The sequence below is a fragment of the Mirounga leonina genome, unplaced genomic scaffold (assembly GCF_011800145.1).
Source record: "Mirounga leonina isolate KUSES-001 unplaced genomic scaffold, KU_Mleo_1.0 Mir_129, whole genome shotgun sequence".
NCBI lineage: Eukaryota > Metazoa > Chordata > Mammalia > Carnivora > Phocidae > Mirounga > Mirounga leonina.
Window position 1 is genome coordinate 39,567,156 of NW_023270323.1, and position 25,593 is coordinate 39,592,748.

At 35.6% G+C, this 25,593-nt stretch overlaps 1 protein-coding gene and 1 pseudogene across 17 annotated transcripts in view; one reads left to right on the forward strand and one right to left on the reverse strand.

Moving 5' to 3' along the window:
* The window catches only part of FIP1L1 (factor interacting with PAPOLA and CPSF1), a 78,448-nt gene that overhangs the window by 49,286 nt on the left and 3,569 nt on the right, over window positions 1-25,593 (reverse strand). For 8 of the 17 annotated variants that reach the window (XM_035004983.1, XM_035004979.1, XM_035004981.1 and 5 more), the window contains 7 exons: window positions 21,529-21,586; window positions 20,317-20,420; window positions 14,499-14,563; window positions 13,656-13,763; window positions 13,001-13,131; window positions 12,639-12,707; window positions 3,486-3,595 (listed from right to left, as the gene is read on the reverse strand). In XM_035004983.1, the coding sequence (XP_034860874.1) occupies window positions 3,486-3,595; window positions 12,639-12,707; window positions 13,001-13,131; window positions 13,656-13,763; window positions 14,499-14,563; window positions 20,317-20,420; window positions 21,529-21,586 (645 nt within the window). The remainder of the gene's footprint in view (window positions 1-3,485; window positions 3,596-12,638; window positions 12,708-13,000; window positions 13,132-13,655; window positions 13,764-14,498; window positions 14,564-20,316; window positions 20,421-21,528; window positions 21,587-25,593) is intronic. The other 9 variants (XM_035004987.1, XM_035004984.1, XM_035004988.1 and 6 more) reach the window with 2 other exon arrangements.
* On the forward strand, window positions 18,305-18,701 carry LOC118010759 (annotated as a pseudogene).

Below are 25,593 nucleotides of genomic sequence, written 5' to 3' on the forward strand. Positions count from 1 at the left end.
ACAAAAGTATACTTTTGATCAAGATGAACCCAGAAAACAAACTTTCCTAATGAGCAATGGGTATTGTTCTTTATATCAAAAAGTGACAATATTGACATGTTGGGTATGTTTCTATAGGTTGTGGTGGCAATTAATCTACTTTTTTGGTATTAGTGATAGATCTGTTAACATTTCTATCATTTATTTACTTCCTTTTTACTGTCCCAGTAAATACTAGCTAGTAAATACTAGCTGCCAGTATTCTCCATCTCTCCTTCAATCCATGGTCATCCATCATTATAATCACTTCAAGGACCCTCTCACCTTCCTTGCCCCTTTGTCGTATTTGCCTGGTGTAACTGCAATCCCTGTTAAATCCAGCTCTACCTAATCTTCACGAACATACAAACACACCCAAGCAAGCTGACTGGTCTCATTTTAAACCCATAGCCATTAACCTCCAGAGAAGTTGGAAATGTACCATCTCTCTCTGTCAATTTTTCACTCTACTAATTCATTCCCATCAACATATAAAAATGTTGTAATTTCTCCCATTTTGAAAAAAAAGCCTTCTCCTGAAGGCACATTTCCCTCCAGGTGGTGCCTAGCAATCCTACTCCTTTCCCCTAGTTCATTCACACACCTCTAAATGACTATTTCAGAATTTCTCTTCTCTTCTCAAACATTCAACACCCACTTCCACACATCCTCACGTTCACCAGTAAGTCTGCATCCTGTGTGCTGGGAAAAACTGAAGCCATCAGAAGAGAGCTTTCAGTTGCTCCCATCAATATTATCTTACCCACCACCCTTCACCATACCCTGTCTTCAATCCTGTTACTATGAGTGAACTTGTCCATCTCCTTTTTAAGGCTAACCCTGCCCCCTTGCATATTACATCCTGTCCCTCTGACTTTCTTAAGGACATTGTTCTCACAACTGTCCTTTCTTGCTTCTTGCAGCATCAATAGCCCCTCTAGTAACTCACTCTAAGTCTGTAAACATGCTCTAATTTCTATCATTTTAGAAAAAACATTCCCCTGACCCCACATTTCCCTTCAGATACTATTTCTTTGCCCCCTCAAAAGAAAAAAATCCTCAAAAAAGTTGTCCATATTTTCTCATTCTAATTCCTTTCCTTCCATTCTTTCTTGAATTCATTCTAAAAAGTCTTTTTTTCAAACTTCACCTTATACCACTAAAAATGATCCTAGTCAGGACCACCAGCAATCTTTATGTTTTAAAATCCAAAAGTCGTGGGGCACCTGGCTGGCTCAGTCAGTGGAGGATATGACTACTGATCTTGGGGTTATGAGTTCAAGCCCCATGCTAGGTGTAGAAATTACTTAAATAAAATCTAAAAGTCATTCTCAGTCGTCTTCTTCTTGGCCAATCAGTATTATTTGGTAGTTAATTGTTCCTCTACTTTGAGAAAACACATCTTTTTCAAGACATACACTGGGTGTTCTTCCTATGTCAGTAGTCATTCTTCTCTATGGATCTCCTCCTCCTCCTTCATCCTTCTTTTTCTGACCTGGAAGGAAGCACCCGAAGGCTCTGTCCCTCTTACCACTTCTCTATTAATAGAGAAGTGGTAAGAGGGACAAGCTAATTCACTTTCGCTACTTCTTTAAATACTACTTAAACACTTATCGCTCCCAAATTTCTATCCCCAGCCATACCTTTCCCCTCAACTCCAGATCCATATATCCCCTTCCTATGCAAATTTTCCACTTACAGGTCTAATAGACATCTCAATTTTATTATGTCCTAAACTGAGCTCTTGGTCTTCTCCCCTCAAAAAGCACTCCTCCTATAGTCTCTTCCATCTCAGATGTAAAAAGATCCTCACCATCTGCACCACAACCACTCTGGTTCAAGTGATCTCTTGCCTAGATAACTGTTACAACCTCCTAACTGGCCTCCCAGTTTCTGCCCCTAATCTCTCTGTAGTCTGATCTTAATAAAGCAATTAAGACTTTAAAAACCTACAACAGATTATTTCATTCCTCTGCACAAACTCTGATAGTGACACCCCTTTTATTTCACTTATGGGAAAAGCCAAATTCCTTATAGTGGTACAATGCCCTACATAATCTGGCCAAAGGCTGTTTTGTTTTTAAAAAAAAAGGGGGGGGGGGCAGGCAAAATAACAGAAAACCTGCTACTGATTTTTAAATAGTTTAATTAGCAAACATCTATAGAGTATTACCTATGTATGTACTACTGTTCTAAAACATTTCACATAAAATTAAATCATTTAATATACATAACTATCCTGTGAGGGATGGATTATTATTACTACATTTTACAGATCAGGAAATGAAAGAACAAGATTAGGGAATATGCTCAAGGACACACAGCTAGTAAGTAATATAGCCAGAATTTGAACTCCAGAAGTCTAGCTCCAGAGTCAAAGCTCTTCACATAATTCTATACTGCAGAACACAATAAACTCAACGAATGAAAGTGACCTCTTTTAAAATAGGAAAAGAACAAAAGAAGACTACATATTAAAAGGATCGGTATTCCTCTGCTATCCTAACTTCTTAGCCAAACGTCTGATGAGGTTTCATTTAGTTTAAATAATATCTGGACATGACCATGACTAGTAACTGTTAAGATGAGGAGGCAGTCAAAATCCAAGATGGCTTTGTGACATTTAATTTTGGCTGAAAGTTTCAAGAATATTTACCTTAGGGCTAAACCACATGTTCCCATACCATCTCTTCCTGCGTTTGTATATTATGAAATATTATCTTAGAGCTATTCAAAATTGCAGAAAAACAAAACCAGAAAACTGTGTAAAATAAACTTAAGCAAGTACCACAAAAGGTAAATGATCTGGCTGAGAACTAATAACAGCTGGATTACTGACTTGTTTCAGGCCCAGAGAAATAACTGATAAGTCATCTTTATCTAACTCAAAATTAAACTGCTAACATCCAACTTCCCTCGTTTTAGATTACCCTTTACCATTTTCCTAGTAACAGGCTAACCATTTGCCAGCACATCTGCCTCTTGCAATTGGTACCTTGTGGAACTCAAAGTTAGGTATTATCAAAACAAACCAAAGAAAGAAAAGAAAATGGTTTTAATGTGAAAGATTGTCCAGGCTGAAATCTCTACAATCTTTTACTAAAATCAGTAAAACACATTTAGGTCAACAGATCTAGACTTAGAAAGTCCAATAGTTCCTTATGTAAGAATAATAATAAGCACAGAAAACAGCAAGATTGTTATCACCATCTCTTCTAAATGTTAAGATTGTCTTTTTTATATACATGTAACTATATACCATGCTTCATTTATTGCTTACCTAGATTTTTTTTTAAATGGGAAAGCACCCAGAAGACTTTTTCACGGAGAATTCATTTTGTACTAAAACAACATGGAATGTTCCAGTTTTTTTGGCAGAACATTCAGCGCTTTTATACTTTATATCACTAAGACAAGATGAAGATACCAATGCCTTCAATAAATGGAGTTACAATTGTCTAACTAACCTGCTTGGTGGGAGTCCAGACTTGAACAAAGAAGGAGGAGAAGTAAACTCAGCTTTTGTAGATGGAAGAGCTGCTTCCTTCTCTGAATTTCCAGTTCTTCCCTGCTGTACCTTAAAAAAAAGGGTTATTAGCTTATTTAATAGAACACTCAAACATAATACACTAAACGTGTTAAAATAAATTTGTAACATCTGATTTGAATTTAAACATGAAGAATGTTTTGTCGCTGAATATTTAATAAAATTACCCTATTTTAGAACAGCATTAGGTGAAAGGCACCAAAGATGGATTAGGGGATCAAAATGTTCCCAACTATTAAAAATAGTTCACACTAATGTCACTTAAAACTCCAATAAGCTGTAACTTTTTCATAAATTCCCTTAAATAGCCACAAGTAAGTACAAGATACTTGGTTATGACTCCATGTTTCAGAGTTCAAAGACCTTGAAGAATTTTCTCCTTCTAGGTTTACTACAATTCAGAAAAAACCACCGGTGGCCATTTTAGCCATTCTGACCATTTTCTATTCAGACTGTGATTTGCTCCAACATGAGTATTAATAACCTATTCCTGCACTTCCATACCATTTGTTTCCCCCTCTTCATCAACAGTACCACCATCCTGCCAGTTCAGTATACCTAGAAGTTTGAAGGTAGTCATCGGTCTCCTTAATAACCTCTTTTCCCTCTTTATATTCACTTTCAAACCAGTATCTACTTACTCCATAATTTCTCCCAGATTTAGCCATCCTTTCTGCTCCTAGCAGAGCTTTTCAGTATGGTCCAGTCATACTCCTTTACACTGGTGAAATTCTTCTTTGTGCTCTTTTGCTTTTATACTCACCTTCCTAATTTTAAATCATCATTAATTTATTAAATTTAAATTAAGTTGCCCTACACTTGAATAACATCACACCGTATTTTAGGTCCTACTTAAATTCTACGGTTCAGTCTAAATTCAGGATCATTCTCTTTCCGCATGAGGCAAAGGCCAAGAAAATCTCAGACACCTTGACTCTGATACATTCAAATCACTGATTCAATTCCAGAAACCATCTACCTCTCACATAATCATTGTGTGAGAAAAAGAATATATTTGAGCCATTAAAGTCAGATCTATTAATATTGCTGAACTCAATCCCTAATGGGTGTCTTCACATAATCAGGGCTTAACATTGACATTTTAGAGTCCCACTCCTTAAAAAAATCCATTTAAAAGGCCCAGATCCTAGTGAGAGATAATAGAGGATCAGCACTAAGAAAATGAGGATAGAAAGTAAGAAATGGATTTGATAGATACTTGAAAGGTAAACTGACAGAATGTGATGAAAGGGGAAATAAACATGGTTCACTCATCAAACATTAAATATCTATCATCTAAAAAACTATTACCAGAGGCTGAGACTAGAGAGAGAAATACAACAAAATCTTAGACAATGGGACAAGACACATGAACAATCAGAGCAATACAATAAATGCTATGAAAAAAAGTAACTGTGGGATAAAAGATGCTATGAGAACACAGAAAAAGAAACGCAATATTCTTCCTGCAAATGTCTGGAATACTGAGAGTTGACAGTACGGTCTCAACTGTTCCCCTGAGTTTCAGTAATTTATATCCAATGTCTTACATATCTAATAAGCAACTCAAACTTACCATGGCCAAAACAAAGCTACTCATTTTCCAGATGATCCCCCAATCTGATCCTATCCAAGTCTTCCCCATAAGTAAATAGCACCATCATCTATTGAGTTGCTTAAGGAAAAAAAAGAAATCCTAACAATTATCCAATAGATATGACCATCTCATGTGAACTTTACCTTTATGATACATAGCAAATTCAACCACTGATTATGTCCACCCCTAAAACCCAGGTTAAACCTACTACCACTTCTCAACTGTTCTGCTAAATTTTCTCTCTGCTTTAGTCCTACCTCTGGAAAATCCATCCTCTGTATATAGCCAAGCAATCTTATTAAAAGTGTAAATCAACTCATGTCTCTCCCCTGCTCAAAATTCTCCAATAGCTTCCCAATGCAAACAGAATAAAACCTAAATTTATCATGGCCTACAAGGATTTACACTGCACTTAGGTTTTATTCAAATCTGTATCCCAAGTACCTAAAAACAGTGCCTGGCATGCAATAAGTGCTCAGTATATATTTTTTATTTGATTGACTTTGGGACTCAGCTTAAATGTCACATCAAAGTCTTTCACAGGACTTGGAGTTTATAACTATAATTTTTGGCCCAGTAATCTAATTAATGACTACTTTTCCCAATAACTCTAAGGAAAACTCTAAGATTACAAAGTTGAGGTCTATAATGCTCACCTCTTCTCCCTACTCAAGGATGTTGAAGCATCCTGAGATGCTTCCTGGCATAGTCAACACTCAATTAAAAACTGGGAAGGGGAAAGAGAGAAGAGTTGAAGAAGAGAAGCAGAGGAAGGGGTAGAGAGAGAGAAGAGAACACAAATGAAAAATTATTTTTAATAGGGAGAAAAGCAAGAAAAGGTATCAAGAAGACACAGTACATTTTTAAATATGTAAAAATTGCTTCTGTTTCCTCAGTTTTCTTCTCTTTTATTTCTTTGTAAAATACTCTAATTCTGAAAATCTTCGCCATTTTAGCAACTCTCCTAATCAACTTGCATCCACTTGTTTGTCTTTAGATATTGCACTCAGAATTACACAGACTCAAAACTTGTTAACCAGAATGAGACTATTTTTTTAAGCAGAATCTAATATTTTGAGAAATGACTATAAGATACCATGACAGATTTTTTCTTTTGTTGTTTTTTTTTTTTAAGATTTTACTTATTTATTTGTCAGAGAGAGAGAGCACAAGCAGGGGGAGCGGCAGGCAGAGGGAGAGGGAGAAGCAGGCTCTCCGCTGAACAGGGAGCCTGATGTGGGGCTCGATCCTAGGACCCCGGGATCACGACCTGAGCCGAAGACAAATGCTTAACCGACTGAGCCACCCAGGCGCCCCACCATGACAAATTTTCTAAAAACAAAATCACGTCAGGTCTTACACATCCAAACAAAAGTTGAATGAAGTCTGTAACCTTGCGAAGCTAAATATTTACCCAAATTATGCTATTAGTGTACCAAAACTTAGTTTGTGAAATTTCCTTCAGCTGCCCTTCATAGCATTATTTATAAAAGGTTAACCTTACAAACAAAATAATACCTAAAAAGAAATCTGTTAAGTGTGGTACACCCAAATAATGCATTATGCAACTATTTAAAATGTCATTTATCAAAAAACTTTAATAAACTAGGAAAACATTTGCCACATAATGTTAACATAAGAAAAGGAAAAGTAGCAAACCACATAAATTATAATTTTGTTTCAACCCACAAAAACAAAAAGACTGACAAAGCAGTAAAATTTGGGACTCTGAAAGCATATTAAAAAATAGTAACTGACTGAGCAGACTAAAGAAACTTGAATCGTAAGTCAGCAACAAGAAAACAAAGATACTATGATTTTCATGGCAGGACCCCAAAAGGTTCAGGAATTGACAACTCTAGTTCCCAGAACATTTGAATCAGCCAAGTATAAATCCTCTCGGCAGGCCACTGGAATCTAGTACCTGAAAAATCAAATTGCCACAAAAAGAAAAAAACAAAATTACCCAATGATACTGACACGTGGGACTTAAAAAACAAAAACAAAAACAAACTTAGCCTTATGGTAAAGAACATAGCAAATCTTATTTATATTCAGAGTTTCCAATCACCTTTTTAGAGGCCCATTTCCTTATGAGTGAATGGCCAAAGATCAACAAACATTCGAGGAAAGTCAGTCAGAAGCCAAAAGCAACAAACACACTATGCAGGAAAATAAAACCTAAATGAAACAAACAACCTATCATTAATATAAATATCTTCTGACAGATAGATGAGAAAAAAAAATACTGCAATACTGCATGCATGAACAACAGGATGCTACCGTTAAATACTGAAGAAAATTCGTCTTGGATATTAACAATATAACCACAGAAATGAAAAAATGAATAAAAGACTTATAAGGTTGAAGAAATCTCCCAGATACCAGAAGACAAAGAGGTAGAAAATGTGAGAGTAAAGAAAATTAAAGGACTAGCATAAGAGGTCCAATATCTGAACAGGAGGTCCAGAAGACATCAGAAAGCTAAGAAAAAGTAAAAACATAATAGAAGAAAATATCCCAGAAATGAAGGATATGTGCTTCCAGATTAAGAGGGTACAAATGAATGCTTGGTACAATAGATGATAATAGACACACAGTTATGAAATTTCAAAACATAGTGACAAAGCTTATACTCATCCATGGAGGAAAACAAAATCATCTATGCACGTGTGTGCACATACAGACATAAAAATAGTTTCAGAGAAGGTTGTGCGTCAATTTTTTCTTACAAACAGTCATTAGTCACTCTTTCTGTGCCCCTCACTCCAAATTATAGAATTACACAATTGTTTTTGCACCCAAGTGATTTTATTTTTATACCTATTAAACTTCATCTCCTTTCATTTCACTAAAAACAAAAACCAAAATAATGAAACAAAAACCTTACTTATATTGAAGTATATAAAAAATTATAAGAATGTCAAAATGTTGACAATCACTGAGGCATTACAGTAAACACATAGGGGTTCATTCGTACTATTTTATCTACTGGTTAGTATGTTTGAAAATTTATCTAACAAAAAGTACAAAAAAGTTATTTTAAAGAGGCTGGTAGGTGGCTTGTCTCTCAGTTGATGAAGGAGTTAAAAAAGTATCTTTGCAGTAGACATGAAAAGAACTTAAATTACGATTCTTAAATCTGCTCCTTTTTCCATTCACTAGTTTAAGATGGGTTCCTCATTCATTTCATCCCTACAGTACTGCAACAGCTCCTTATCTGGTCTCTCTTACTTCCTTTTCTCTTCCTTATATTCTAAAGCCTACCCTTTTAAAGAACACTTGTCAGTTTTCTAAAAACCAAATTTGCTCATGCTATTCTCCTACTCAAGAACTTTCAAATGGCTTCCTATGGCCTACACAAATGTCTACAGGCAGTTTAAGATTAAGGTCTTTCCCATTATGGACCCATGTCTACCATTTCCAGGCTTCTCTCCTATAATATCTCCACCCCAACTCTCCTTTCATGCTATCTGGTTTTGCTCATATTGTTCTCTCTGCCTGCAATGTTCTACACTCCCCTCTTTTCTACTAATGAAAACTCACTCGTCTTTCAGTTATCATGTTTGTTTCCTTCCAGATTCTGCACCTTAGGATACCCCACTCTACCCTCTGAACTCCCTACTGCACTTTGATAACAGCACTAACGTAACAGTTCTCAAAATATACCATGCTTAGTTCATATATGTATGTCACTCAGATCATGAGCTCCTTGAACACAGAGACCCCGTCTCACTACAGGATCTAGTATAGTGCTGTGCATATTAGAGGTACCCAGACATAACAGGAAAATTGGGAAAGTTCTTTTCCTTCTATCTGTCTCACCAATCCTAGTAATTGTAATTCAAAACAGTGGATTAGCAGGTAAGAGCTTAGACTTTCTTTTTCCAACCACACCTTACAAGCCTACCAGAATTACATTACTTATAAGCCGCTTCCAGAATTATGTTACTTATTGAGCACTTTCTTGCTCACAAACAGGCAATAACTCCTCCAACTTGTCCTTGTTTCTAAGGCTTTCTAGTATTGAACCCTACAAAACCACCTCTCTTCTACTCCTTTCCAAAAGAACTCCTCCAATAAGGTTAATTTCCATTTTTTTTTAAAACTCGTGGAGATATTTTAAAGATTTATTTATTTATGAGAGTGTGCGCACATGCGTGCAAGCACAAGCAAGGGGAGTAGGGGGAGCGGCAGGCAGAGGGAGAAGCAGACTCCCTGCTGCACAAGGAGCCCTATGTGGAACTCGATTCCAGGATGCTGGGATAATGACCTGAGCCGAAGGCAGATGCTTAACCTACTGAGCCACCCAGGCATCCAGATAAGGCTAATTTCTTAAATAATACTTTCATTCAATTAAGCTGAGTTTCTTTGCCAAAGCCACTTCCTAATTTACAATACTTTTTCTTGTGTTCTCCACACTCAAGGTTCTGATTAAAATGGCATATGCTTCTCTAATACTGTATCTTTAGACTTTAAAAAAAATACAGAAATAGAAAGAACTATACATAATGCTCAAAGTTATTTCTAATCCCAGAGTAATTTTTTTTGCTTTTAAAATTTTTTAAATTTAGACTCAATTAATTAACATATAATGTATTAGTTTCAGAGAGAGAGATCAGTTATTCATCAGTCTTATATAATACCCACTGCTCATTATATCACATGCCGTCCTTAATGCCAGTCACCCGTTACCCCATCCGCCCACCCTCTCCCCTCCAGCAACCCTCAGTTTGTTTCCTATAATTAAGTCTCTTACGGTTTGTCTCCCTCTGACTTTGCCTTTTTTTTCTCTCCCTTCCCCTATGATCCATTGTTTCTTAAATTCCATGAGTTAAATGACGATAATTGTCTTTCTCTGATTGACTTATTTCTCTTAGCATAATACCCTCTAGTTCCATCCATGTTGTTGCAAATGGCAAGATTTCATTGTTTTTGATGGCTGAGTAATACTGCATTGTATATATATATACACCACTTCTTTATCCATTCATCATGTTGTTGGACATCTGGGCTCTTTCCATAGTTTGGCTATTGTGGGCATTGCTGTTATAAACACTGGGGTGCAGGTGCCCCTTCATATCACTATATTTGTATCTTTGGGGTAAATACTAGTATTGCAATTGCTGGGTCATAGGGTAGCTCTATTTTCAACTTCTTGGGGAACCTCCATACCGTTTCTCAGAGTGGCTACACCAGCTTGCATTCCCACCAACAGTGTAGGAGGGTTCCTCTTTCTCTGCATCCCCGCCAACATCTGTTGTTTCCTGACTTGTTAAGTTTAGCCATTCTGACTGGTGTGAGGCGATATCTCACTGTGGTTTTGATTTGTATTTCTCCCAGGGTAATTCTCACCAACTCACTTCTCCAATTTCTATAGCATTTTGTCTAAAATAAACATTTTGGTATCTAATACTACCTAAGAAATTTACCTCTGCATATTTGGGATACCCATTACATTCTTAAAATATTTTTTGTATTCTTCAGGTTGCAGGATAGTAAAAAACAACTCAGATGTTTTCAAAGAACAATAGTCCTAGAGAAATTTGAACAAGGATTTTTTTTTAAGGTGACAGAAACTTGCCTGAAATTTAAGGTCAAACTGCAACCTGAAAATGCCAAACACTCCCATACAACCAGTAGTTGCAGATTTTGAGCAACATCAATAAAACATATCCCAAAGACCACAATATACATTAAAAAGTTTGAGCCACACACATCATTAAAATACACACGCCAGGGACACCTGGGTGGCTCAGTCGGTTAAGCGTCCAATTCGTGATTCTGGTTCAGCTCATGATCTCATCGGTCAAGAGGTTGAGCACCCCCACTCAGTTGGGTTCCCAGCTCAGCAGATAATCTGCTTGAGATTCTCTCCCTCTACCCCTCCCCCCGACTCACATATACTCTCTCAATATTAAAATAATAATAATAAAAAAATAAAATACAGTTTCCAAATCAGTATTTGTAACAGATGAGTAATATTTACTGTGCATTATCAAGGCAAGAAAAACCGTTAGACTACACTCATTAAATTCAAATCCTTATTCATTCAGAACTAAAGAAATCAGAATGGAACAATAACCTCCTCTCATATAACCAAAAGAAACTTCAAAATAATTTTGATACACAGTATGCATACAAAAAACTCATTCACGGTGACCGCGTTCAGTAAGAGACCAGCCCTTAGGAGTTTCTTTCTATTCTTTAGTTTCAGAGGTCTACTGCAAAAAGACAAAACACATAGAACCTGGCAGTTTACAAAAGCACCTTGTTTTCATTTCTGTTAGAAGAAGTAAGAAGGACCACTGCAAATGAACTATTTCATCATCAAGACAACTTTTCTACCTATTCATTGTAATCAAGTGTAACAGTATATTCCCTCTTTAAATGAGAAGATAGCACCAAAAAGCACCTGATGACCATTTAAATGAGAACAGACATCATTACACACTTTCAAAAGATTGACAGCAGAACAAGAACCAAATACTTACCCAAAGTAGGATGTAAATTAAAATTAAATTCTCTACCCAGAACCGTGTCCAGCAGAGCGGCTACATCTGCGGCTATAGCACACGTATTGCATAAGACAGTATTGCGGTGGACAGGGCTGCAGTCCCAAAAGGGTCACAGGGAAGTGCCTGCCTGCAGAAGTTCCCTGAGTATATAACCCAATCTAAAAGCCACTCCCAGTCTTCATTCCAGGGTCGTTCAATACAAGAATTAAGAACTAAGAAGTAATAAGGTAAAGGAAAAAGAGTACACAATCAGGTTTCGAGAAAAGTTTGTAGGTTGCTGTGTATTGCAGAAGTATGAAAATACGACATTATTCTTTGGATTGGGTCTGTGATCATATGGAATGGAGAAGCCAGAAGTCAGACTTGATTTCCAAGTGGGAATATCAACCTGCAAGTCCCTACCTAAGCCTAATCCTTTTAAGTTATGAATTTTAAAAATCAACGGCTTTATCCTATTCTGTTGAGTCTTTCTTAGAGACTCCTAAAAATGCATAAGCTTGAGACATCTTAGACTATAAGACACATTACACCAATAATTTTAGTGTCATACAGATAATAAGCAGTATGCCATCTTCCTTACCATTTTTTTTAAAGAAAATTGAGAAAAATAAGTCTCCAATTCTGATAAAGATTATAGCATGATCTAAAGTGAGAGCTTAGTCTATTGGTGTGAACTTTTATGTCCTACAAACAAATATACACTACAATTCAAAATAAAATCACGACATATAGCAAGAATAGTTTTACTTGGCATTTGTTAGTATAATAGGCTATAAATTCACATGCTTGCAAAAGTGGAGATAAAACAACAATCAGCAAATTTGTAAGTCACCAGGAAGCCGAAGGTTTGGAAAAAAGGTAGCTATTTCCACTTTAATCTCATCCCTTGAGTAGTGGTATGGGAGCAGACTCAAGAACAAAAAATGAGAGCAACCAAGGATAATTTACTAAAATTCACCTTAAAAAGATTGAATCTGCCATCTTGGATCTCTGCACCTGGTGTAACTTCCATAGTACAGTCTTCGGCCTAAGTTAAATAACACATTCCCCATTAAGATACCACATAATTTTTAATTGATAGGCCATATAAAGACAAACTAGCTGTGGCTAGTCTGTGACTTGAAACTAAGAACATCAGATAATCATTAATATGAAACTGAAAGGGAAGGAAGGGAAAAAAACAAACATGGTAAAGAGAATGAAAATTTTAAACTATCTTATAGCATTTAATCACCTTAATGGGGAAAAAGTGATTTATCTAGGGAGTAAAATTTGGGACTGTAGAAAAGCCTGGGGTATTCTGGAATATTTACTAATTACCGTAATTTTATTTGTAGTAGAGGTAACTGGTATAACTTCAAGTCCCATTCGTATCCTCTTTTGTTTTTCACAGTAAGCTTTCCAGGTATCTTCATTAAACCCATAATTAAAATAATCAGAAAGATCAGCACCTAAAGATAAAGCACAGTGTTAGTGTATAAATATTTCAATCCTATTCTTACGCAGTACATAAACTATAAAAATATAAATTTAGTGTTCTATCCGTTTTATCACCCCTTCTAATTTTCCCAATTCTCCCAATTACTACCATAAAGCAACAGTACTATAAAAGTTTTTGATCAAAAGTATTTCCTTTAAGCCAGAGTATTATGCTAAGCAAAATAAGTCAGTCAGAGAAAGACAAACACCATATGATTTCACTCATGTGTAATTTAAGAAACAAAACAAATGAACACAGGGGGTAAAAAAGTATTTCCTTTAGAAATGGCATTATAATAAAACAATATGCAAGTCTACTTTGGTATAATGCGGTAAGATTTAATAATACACGTCATTCCTACTCCTCATCTACTTAACGCAAGAAAAATTACATTAAAAAATAATATTCTAAATGGTTGCTAAAAAACAAAAACTTTTCTAATGACTGTTTGTACTAAAAATCTTTTGAAACAGATACAATCCACAATAATCTTACCAGGTTTACGCCATGGTTTATCTTCAAAAGAATCCAAATCTACCTCCAAGAGCGGAACTCCATTAATGCTTCCAGGTGCATCAAGGTCCACGCCTTTGACTTTTGTTCCTATTTTATAAAATTACAAAATGGCGAAGGAGCTGTTATTAGCAAAAAGCTGAGAGATACCACAGCTATACAGAAACCATTAACACCTTTTTACTACCGATAGTACTAAATACGGCAAAGGTTCCAAACAAAGCATTAGAGTTATATTTACCATAAATAAAAGGTGAGATCAAGCTTTATGAAGTAGCTGTAAAATAAACTGGACTGAGAGTTTAGGGACTTGTTACTTATAAGGAATTCCTGTACCGACAGGAAGTTGCTAACTTCCGTGTTTTAAATCACTTTTTTGTACAGCCTGTGAGCTAAGTCTTTACCTTTTTAAAGGGTTGTAAAACGAACAAGAAAACCAAGCATGTGACAGGAACCCTGTAACCCACACAGCCTAAAATATTTATTATGTAGCCCTTTACAGAAAATTTGTCCAAGGGCACCTGGATGGCTCAGTCAGTTAACCATCTGTCCTCAGCTCAGGTCAAGATCCCAGGATCCTGGGATCGAGCCTCACATCAGGCCCCCTGCTCAAGCGGGCGTCTGCTTCTCCCTCTCCCTCTATGCACTCACACACACTCGCTCTCTCTCTCAATAAATAAAATCTTAAAAAAAAACCTGTCTGTCTCTGTCATGTATGGTCAAAACCACTCTTTTTAACTGAGCTGTAATAGTTCAACCTATTTATGACCTACTCATTTTTACGCCTTATTTTCCTATTTATACAGCCACAAATAGAAGTTTTACCTGTAGTTCCATAAACTCTTCCCCCTGTTTTGATGTTAAGATTTACAGGTGCTGTACCATAACTCCTAAAACCAAAATAAAAATTATACTGAGAAACTTAAAACAGCAATATATTCAACATGTACAAATAAATTATATACCCACACAGTAACTACATAGACTAACAATGACTTACACATTTTAGAAAACGTTCTAATTTTAAAAGAAAAAACAAATATTTTTTAAAAGTCTAACTCGTTTTCCATCTGAAAAAACCTACCTGCTACTAAGTCAGTATCTCACTCTAACAAACTTCTTAAGAAATTTGGCTAAGAGGAAGTAAGTCTATACATCTTGTCCTCATTTTCTCACCTCCTAGTTATTCAACATGCAGCAATCCTGCAAGAAAGAAATTTCTCCACCTTGTTTCCAAGTCCAGTGACCTCCCCGTAGTCCTTCCTGCATTGGTTACTGTTGATAAATCCTCTTTCAAATACCTATGGGGTACTTTTATCCATAAAATGAATTCATTTATATTAAATTTAAAAATAAATCTAGGGTGAAAGCAGAAGAGTGTTTGGTGGTAGTCCGTGGTTAATGATGACTGAGGAAATAAGAGGGAAATTTCTAGAATGCTAGTAATGTCCCATATCATGATCTGGATGGTGGTTATATGAATGTATACATATGAAACAATTATTGAGCTGTGCTTTTTTAATGTAATATAATATACACATGACAGAGGGAAAAAAAATACAAAATCTGGAGTCAGACCCAGGTTCAAATACAAGTTTTGTCAATTACTAGTTGTATAACCCTAAGTCACTTATGACCTCATGGAATTTGTATAAATTTTCTGTAATATGGGTTTACATATTAAACGTAGACAGTTTACATATTAAAAGTAGACAGTTCTCTACTTTTCCATTTAATGCATTCTCGTATATGAAGAGGAAAATCAAATATACTAACCAAAATAAGGTATAGTAAGACCTCAATGTTTTCAATGATATATTTCTCATTATATTCATGTCATTTAATTTTCTTCTTTACTCTCACAAGTTCAGGTAACTGGACTTGCAAAGATTCACTGTTTCTGATCTGCCTAATAATTTCCATTTTTTATCTATAATGTACTAAAATTATGAGACTCAGTTTATTTACATTAGCACTATCATTTTTCGGTTTTCTGCTTAAAAAAATGATATATAAAAAATGATAAGTATAATAAAATATTCAAATAATTGTATAAAACTCCACTGCTATAAATGCAGAAACTATGAAATAGCCCAAATTAAACTGTTACTGTCCGGTAGTACTATCATACAAACTTGAAGTGTTTAAGTCATCTCCATGACATTAACTCATTAGTAAATGCTTAAACACCAACAGTGCATCAGGTAGAGTTCTCGGCTAAGGAACAAGAATGAGGTACTGAACAAATATGGCTCCTGCCCCATGATGCTTACATTTCAACAATCTAGATCCAGCACAGCAAAAGCACTTTTGGGTTATCTATATCCGATGTACAAAAGTTCTAGCTGTTTAAAAGTCAAATGTACAGGGGTGCCTGGGTGGCTTAGTCGGTTAAGGGTCTGCCTTCCGCTCAGGTCATGATCTCAGGGTCCTGGGATCGAGACCCAGGTCGGGCTCCCTGCTCAGAGGGGAGTCTCCTCTCCCTCTTCCTCTCCTCCTCCCCCCTGCTCGCTCTCTCTCAAATATTTATTAATAAATTAAAAAGCCAAATGTACAAAAATCAAGTAGTCTCTAAATGGTCCTCTTACAGAATTGCTAAAGGATAAAACAAAATAGAATTCATAAGAGGCTTAGCCATAAGTTCAATAAATCAACTTCTTTGCTCCCACCCAGCTGCTTTCCCTTCCATGTTTTGCCTTTAAAACACCACTTTTCAGGGTACCTGCGTGGTTCAGTCAGCTAAGTGTCTGACTCTTGATTTCAGCTCAGGTCATGATCTCAGGATCATAAGATCAAGCCCCATGTTGGGATCCATACTCAGCGCAGTCTGCTTAGGATATTCTTTCTCTCTCTCTCTCTCCCCACCGCCAGTGCCTGCCCCTACCCCAGCTCACTCGTTCTCTGTCTCTAATGAATTAAAATCTAAAAAAAATAAAATAAAAAACACTATCACTTTTCTTTTTTAAACTACTAAGGCTTTGTATTCATTGTGTGTAGAGAAGCTTAGCTATTTGGAAAATTGCACTTAAGTTAATCTGATACCTTCCATTAGACCCCCATGAGGTCTCAGGATTCTCTAGGTGCCAGATCTTACATACTTGGGTATTTAAGGAACTTCAAAATAAATGCATCAAAAAAATGTATTTTAACCTACTCCTTCTACATTACCCATACATGCTAATATACTTTTAGGTACTCAATTAACTGCTCTAGAAAGCTCTAAGTCATCGAGTCCTTTATCTCACTCTGCATCCACAACCAGTTACCCATGTTATTTCTATTTATTATGCACTCAAATGCATCTTTTCCATCCATCCCTATACTGCTGCCACTGGCTTAGCTGGATTATCATCTCATGTGGACAATTCAAATATATTAACTAATTTCTATTTAGTCCACCTCAACTACTGCTATCTTTTATCTTTTCAAATAAACTAACCTGCTTAAAAACCTTTAAAGGCACTAACTCCCTCAAGTAGTTTCAACAACCTTTTTCCCCATCTACCGTATTCTCCAGCCATGTAGTTCCTCTAAGCCATGCTTCTACTACATCTCAGTAGTGTCCTGTGCTAAATCATCAATCCTCTTCCTTCCGAGTCAAGAATTATCCAAACAAGTTCACATATTACTTCCTCTAGGACCTTTTCTTCATGTGTAGGCTTTTAGCAACTCTTCTCTCAAAGTTTTCAATTCACTTTGTACATTTCTATTCTAGCACTTAAACCATACTGAAAGTATTTGCTCACATGTCTGTCTTCTTCACTACTTCTAGTAAGGACAACTTTATTATTTTCATAGTCTCATCAATTAATGTAGTGCAACAAATGTTTTTAAGTATTTATGAATGGATAAATCTCAAAGGTAAGAAACCACTTCTCTGTACAAGCTAAATTATTCCCTACTCTAAAATTTGCTTTTCATTACCTTATAGATAAAATGAACTACTTTGTAACAAAAGTATGTTGCGTAAAAAAATGCTACTTTGTACTAACAGCTTACAATAAACCCATTTAGTATTGTTCCTTGAATACAATTTGCTCTTTAAATTTGCTTCTGAAAATTCTGTGCACTAAGTTTTCATCAAATGTTATTTTCTCATAGGCTCTTTCAGTTTTCAAGAGATATATCTTAAAATATCAAGGTTAAATAAGTTCTATACCCTTCAGAAAGATCTATAAATGTTACTTTGAAATGCAAAAAAACCCCCCAAAAAACCATAAAAAGTAGGTCTATTGAAGGGTAGAAGCATGGACAGAGATACATACATTTACACATGTGTATGGTAAAGCAAACCTAGCAAAATGTACACTGTATAATCTAAATGATGGGTAAGTGGGTGTTCACACAATTCTTTCAACTTTCTTGGATAATTTGAAATTTTTCATATTGAAATGTTGAGGAAAAACACTGAAAGACAAATGAGTTCTTAATGTTCAATCTGATAGTTAATACAAATTTACTGAATAGTTACTATATGTAAAGCAACGTGAGGAATAGGGGAATTCATGAACTATGGTTTCTACTCAAGGAATTTACAGTCTAAAGGTGATAAACATGAACCAACATAACTACATTTCATGAAACTGGAAATTGCTGTAAGAAATAAAGTTCAGGGCTGCGGTGGTTGCAGGCCTGACGAGAAACTACTGAAGTTCCTGTGGAAGTAAAGTACAATTTCCTAAGAACATAATGGATGGAGAAGAGAAAACCTATGGTGGCTGTGAAGGCCCTGACGCCATGTATGTCAAATTGATATCTTTGGATGGTCATGAATTTATTGTAAAAAGAGAACATGCACTAAAATCCGGAACAATAGAAGCCATGTTGAGTGGCCCAGGTCAGTTTGCTGATAATAAAACTAATTAAGTCAATTTTAGAGAGATCCCTTCACATGTGCCATCAAAAGTACACATGTATTTTATCTACAAGGTTCGCTACACTAACTGCACCAGAGAGATTCCTGAATTCCCAATTGCACCTGAAATTGCTCTGGAAATGCTGATGGCTGCGAACTTCCTAGATCGTTAGATAAAATAAATTATAATAAACTGTTAACTTTTTCCAGTAAAAAAAAAAAAAAAAGAAAGTTCAGGAAAAGTACTATGGGCGTCTATGTACATTTAATATTTGAATGCAATTTCTACCAAAAATTTGGTTGTATTAATAAAAAAAAAAACCCACCATTAGCTTAAACTGTTATATAAAATTATTTGTATTTGCAACTATAGAAGAGTATTTACTACATTTACAATGATTATAATGTTCCTTTTGCATAATGCAGATGGCAAAGTCCTATTAGCATAAAGGTACTAGCATTTCACGTAAGCCCAACACTAATTTTTTAAGTGAGATGAGAACACCAACAGTTACCTATCCCTAACATGACTGTCTCTTCTCAACCCTGATCCTTAGAGTTTTAAAATTATACAGGCAGTCCTTATTATAATGTGAAATGGACCATGACAATAACTGAGTTACCTTTAAGCTCCTAAAATAACTTTTGAAAACAAATGGCTCTAGTATAGAAATATTCAAAAATATTTATGTATATATTGCTTCATTCTGGATAAGGCTGCATAATGAATTATAGTGCAATTGATGAAAAGTTTATGTTCCCAATGCACAAGGACCACATTATACATCTAATCTGATAAAACAGAGAAAAAATACTGACTTTTATTCTACCACCATAACAAAATCACATTCTGCACTTTAATATATTCCCTTCTAGCCTTTCTGTAAGATTCTTTATGTGCTCAATGAGCTAATGACAGTCGATTTACTCAATTCAGTTTTACAGACTATAAAATTTTAGACAACATACTGTCTTAAAAAGCCAGCAGGATAATTAACAACTTCAAAAATAGGCTATTAAGAGCAAAAAGAAATACTTTTGATACTGTTTTTATTGGACAAAAAATTAAAAACCTAAACTCAGTTTTGGATAATATAAGGGAAGAACGTAGATGAAATCTGTAATTTAAGGTTTTCTAACTCTAATTAAAGAATTTGTAGTATTCAATTTATAAAAACAGCTTAATTTCAGAAATCATAAACAGTTGCTTCCATGTCACCTTATCTAATAAATTAACTTTAAGAAATATTTTCATGGTAAAATTCCTTTTTATAATGAGATAGAATTGACACAACACTATTAATTTTAGGTGTACAATGTAATGATTTGATATATGTATAAATTGAAAGATGATTACAGTTAGTTATCATCCATCACCATACAGTTCTGTATTTTTTCTTGTGATAACTTTTAAGATCTACTCTTCCAGAAACTCACAGTGAAATTTTAAGAAGTGTTCTTTCATATCATGTAAGATGGAAAAATGTAAAAGCAATGGAATCGACACCACTGGTTTGATATAAGCATGCTACCTTTGACTTAGGCATACAATCATTAGTTAAAAATAACTTACCACCCGGGTGGCTCAGTCGGTTGAGTATCCAACTTTTGGTTTCTGCTCAGGTCATGATCTCAGGGTCATGAGATCAAGCCCCAGGTAGGGCTCCACACTCAGTGGGGAGTCTGCTTGAGATTGTCTCCCTCTCTCTCTGCCCCTCCCACCTGTGTGTGCATGCTCTCTCTCAAATACACAAATCTTTAAAAAAAAAAAAAAAAAAAAAAACTTACCCGTACTGTGGTGCTCCCGTTTTAATGTCTCCTATAGTGACATGAACATCATCCTCATCATCATCACTGTCACTATCACTATCATCTTCAGTCTCGGTCACTTTCTATACCAACATAAACAATTATAAAATACATTCAATAATTCATCTCAACATCTAATATGAATAATTGAAAAAGTAATCACTTTGTGTTTTTTGAAGTATAGTTTTAGAGAAAAAAAATCACAATTTCATAGCACTGTTACCTCATTTATAACTAATGTTATACATGATAAAAAGGGATAAGAATGTAAAATAAAATCTTCTCAGCATTATCTTTTTGTAAATAACACCTCATGTATTTTTTTCCTACGATTTGTAACTGCTTCTCTGCAAAAAGAATCTAAGGCATTGTACTAAGATATCTAGAACATAAATTACAAAAAATAAGTATTTGAGGAATTTTTGTCAAGAATATGAAGAGGAAAACAATTAACTGTAAGAGTCATGGTTAAACAGCACCAGAGAGTTAAGGAGCAGTTCACTTATTCTTGTCATTCATTTACAGTTAGAAACGTCCCTGGATGCAAATGATTGAGGGAATACTTTGTTTCTATGAGTATAAAGTGGGACCATTTACAAAGGTTTTATTTTGGCTCTCAAAGGCAATTCTGTGGCTAGTCACACACTAGTAAACAAAAAAGTAGATCACCTAGGCAAAGTATTTTTTTGTATACAAGTTCAAGCCTGTAGAATAAGGATTTCCTTCTTTTCACAGGGTCAGAATGTTAAAATATTCATAAAACCAATAATACATGTTCACCCCCCAAAACAACACTTTCAACAGGCATGAATGAGGTTAGACAATATCACATATTTATATAAAAACAAATTTTCCCAAAAGTTAGGACAATCAAACTTGGGCTGTGGGACTTAATGTTTTCCTTGAAAACGAGGTTCACTGTGATCTCTTTAGTTGAGCTACATTCAGTTCCTTGAAAGCGGTCAACTTTAAGACTTTGCACATGTTCCATTTCATGGAAAGTCTCTTCCCACTATTGCTTCTCATCACTGTGCTTTTGATGGCACCAGATGAGGTGGGATATTAGAGCAGACCAGATCATGTCGGACACTGAAGTCATGTTAAATTTTTGGCTTTCTTCCTAAGTGAATGGGAAACTACTGATAAAGACTTTAATCAGAGAAGTAACTAAATTTCAAAGCCTTATGTTACCGGTTTAGGTACGCCGTTTTCAGCAGTTTCATCTTCAATTCCAGATGGAGGATTAGCACTACAAACAACAGAAGTAAGTGCACAAGTCTGGTATTACTTTTCAGAAGTACAGACAGCGTATACTAGTATCTTTAAGCTATATCTGATAGTTTCCTAAAATTACTGTCTCCACTGGAAAAGAAAAAGGATGGCAAAAACTGTCTGTGTTACTGTTATTCCTACTGCCTTGCATAATACCCGTACTCAACATTCACAGAATGGAACTGCCTCCACAATTTATTAATGAATTTGACAATGGGATAAAATTCAAGTTTTTTATTATTTTAAAAATATGCATCACACTTAATTTTACTTAGCCTAACTCTTTATTGGACATCCACTATGTGCCAGGTACTACTGTAATTGCCAAAGGCTATGTAACACAGTTTTCGCTTTTCCTCATGCCCAAGAACTCAAAATTTGTCATATAATCACATTAACTCCTTTAGTCTTCAGTTAACATACATGGTTCTTCCCGGTTTTGTTTCACCTATCTAAATGGATATACATTCTTTATTTCATAAAAGATACATTTTAAGATTTAAAAAAAGTTTATCTTCATGTAAGACTGCCTTCCCATTTGATGCCAATAAGTAGCTCCAGACCTAATTTTGATGCATTAAAAAACAAATTACTTTTTGAAGGCCAATTAATACCTGAATTTGCCCTATTAAAGCAAAACTGATATAAAATAAACCCCTCTTTTCTCAGGAGACTCCAGCATATGGTCATTAATCACCAAATAAAACTAGTACGGTAGTGTAACTGGCTCCTTTTATTTTAATAATTATGATTTCTATAGTGGGAACTAACCATTAACCTCACTTTATAAGTAAAGGAACCAAGTACAAAGCAATAACTCACATTTAGTAGGATTTCTAAGAAAAACATCCAGATCTTGATATAGATCAAACTTTTCATTAGGTTTCTGCTTATCTCTTCTATACTTTACTTTCTGTCAAGCAGTGTTATACTTTGCCAAGCAGTTTTTATATATGTTGATTTAATCTCTACAGTGGTATTTTACAATACAATCCTCATATAAAGCAAAATGAAGGATAAAAACTAAAAATTTAAGCGTTAAGTTTTCCTTGTGTTACTGCTTGACCCAAGAAAACAAATATACAACTATAATTCTTTAGTCCATTTAGCTCCTGCTTAATTAAGTTTCTACAGGTAGCCAGAAACAAGTTCCGTTTGCCACAAAACAGTATATTTAGCTAAAACTTGAACAAATAAAACATGACACAATTGGAGACAGCATAATGCAATGGGTAAGAAGTTTTAACAATGAACCAGTCACAAAGAAGCTGGGGAGAACTCTAATAACAAGGACTCTGCTCAGTTACGACAATGTGATTATGTACCAAGCTGAATACTAGAACACAGGTTTGGTGAACATGCCTTCCCCAATACTTTAAAAGTTTTCATTCCCTATCACCATTAAAATGCTAGAAACATAAAATTATAAGCTTTCTCTAGAAAAATTAAGCTTTAAGAGTAGAAATTTTCCATAGGATGAAATAAACTTAATAGCTCTCCAAATAAAATTTTAGTAAAGAATATGAAGACATTTTGACAGTAATGCTCAGGAAAGGTAGAAGACTTCCCTCCAATACATTTAATCAAGCTGAGTATAGAAAAATTAAACAACGTTCAATCAGAAAAATAATCTTTAAGAATTATAACCAAGAACTTATACCAACAAAATTAATGGAATAGATTAAAAAAATTGTATTTAACTGTGAATCTGTAACATTACCCATTGATTCTTGACCAATTAAAAAACAGTATGAAAAAACTGTAATTACTTTTATAACTATAAGCTACACAAATCCTAACTTTTGTGAGTAACGGAGATTAGGGTTAGGAACTGGGTTGGATACATGAATTTAAACAATAAAATTTCACAATATAGCAGTGAGTGAAAAAAAAAAATCTTCCAATTTAGGGGATGTCTTTAAGTGAGGAAGAATAATTTCAGCATCCCTTAAGTTCTAGTTCCATGTCTCACTTCTTCCCTCCATTCACTTTTTTAAAAATGTAGACATACATCATGTTGTCATGCTTTGCTTTATTATACTTCCCAGCTAAGTTTTTTTTTACAAATTGAAGGTTTGTGGTAACAGTGTATCACCTACCAGTGCCATTTTTCCAATAGCGTTTGCTCACTTTGTGTCTCTGTCACATTTTGGTAATTCTTGCAGTATTTCATACTTTTTCATTATTGTATTTGTTACAGTGATCTCCTTGATGTTACTATGGTAACTGTTTTGGGTAGCTACGCATCGCAACCATTTAAGATGGTGAACTTAATCACTAAATATTGTGTGTGTTATGACTGCTCCACTGACCAACCATCACCTGTCTCTCTCCCTCTCCTTAGGCTCCCTATTCTCTGAAACACAACAATATTGAAATTAGATCAATTTATAACCATCTAATGGGTCTGAGTGTTCAAGTGACAGAGCCCACACATCTCTCACTGTATTCAGAAGCTAGAACTGATTGTTTTGTAAGGAAGGTGTGTGGAAGGCCAGAAGCCAGGCCTTTGTCACCAGCTGGCAAAGGTGTAAATGCACAAGAAAAGTTCTTGAAGATTAAAAGTGCTACACTTTAGTGAACACGTGAATGGCAAGAAAGTAAAAACACCTTACTGCCAATATGGAGAAAGTCTGAGTGGTCTGGAGAGATCACACCAGCTACACTATTCCCTTAAGTCAAAGGCTAATTGAGAGCAAGGCCCTTATAACCCTCTTCAATTCGATGAAGGCTAACAGAGGTGAGGAAGCTATACAAGAAAAGCCTGAAGTTATCAGAGGTTGGTTCATGAGGTTGAACATAAGTGCAAGGTGAAGCAGCAAGTGCTGATGGAGAAGCTGCAGCAAGTTCCCCTAGAAGATCTAGCTAAGATCATTCATAAAGGTGGCCACACTAAACAAAATATTTTCATGTAGACAAAAACAGCCTTCTGTTGGAAGAAGATGCCATCGGGGACTTTCACAGCTGAAAACAAATCAAAGCCTGGCTTCAAACTTTCAAAGGACAGGCTGACTCTCCTGTGAGGAGCTAATTGAAGCTAATGTTAAAGCTAATGCTCATCATTCTGAAAGTCCTAGGGCCCTTAAGAATTATGTTAAATCCACTCTGTCTGTGCTCTGTAAGTGGAACAACAAAGCCTGGATGACAGCACATGTTTACAACATGGTTTACTGAATATTTTAAGCCCACTGTTGAGACTACTGCTCAGAAAAAAGGATTCCTTTCAAAATATTACTGCCCATCGACAATGCACTGGTCACCTAAGAGCTCTCTCTCTGTTGGGAGACATACAATGATCATGATTAATGTTTTCATGCCTCATAAAATATCCATTCTGCAGCCAATGGATCAAGGAGTCACTCTGACTTTCAAATCTTATTATTGAAGAAATAAATTTTTTTTAAAGATTTTATTTATTTATTTGACAGAGACAGCGAGAAAGGGAACACAAGCAGGGGAAGTGGGACAGGGAGAAGCAGGCTTTCTGCCAAGCAGAGAGCCTGATGTGGGGCTCGATCCCAGGACCCTGGGATCATGACCTGAGCCAAAGGCAGACACTTAACGACTGAGCCACCCAGGCGCCCCTGAAGAAATACATTTCATAAGACTATAGCTGCCATAGATAGTGATTCCTCTGACGCATCTGGGCAAAGTAAATTGAAAACCTTCTGGATAGGATTCATCATTCGAGATGCCATTAAGAACATTCATGATTCATGGAGAAAGGTCCAAATATCAACATAAACAGGAGTTTGGAAGAAGTGGATTTCTGACCCCCATGGAGGACTTTGAGGGGTTCCAGACTTCAGTGGTGTAAGTAAGTACAGGTGTGGTGGAAATAACAAGAGAACTAGAATGAGAAGTGGAGCCTGAAGGTGTGACTAAACTGCTGCAAGCTCATGACAAAACATGAACAGATGAGGGCTTGCTTCTTGTGGATGAGCAAAAAAAATGGTTTCTTGACATGGAACCTACTCCTGGTAA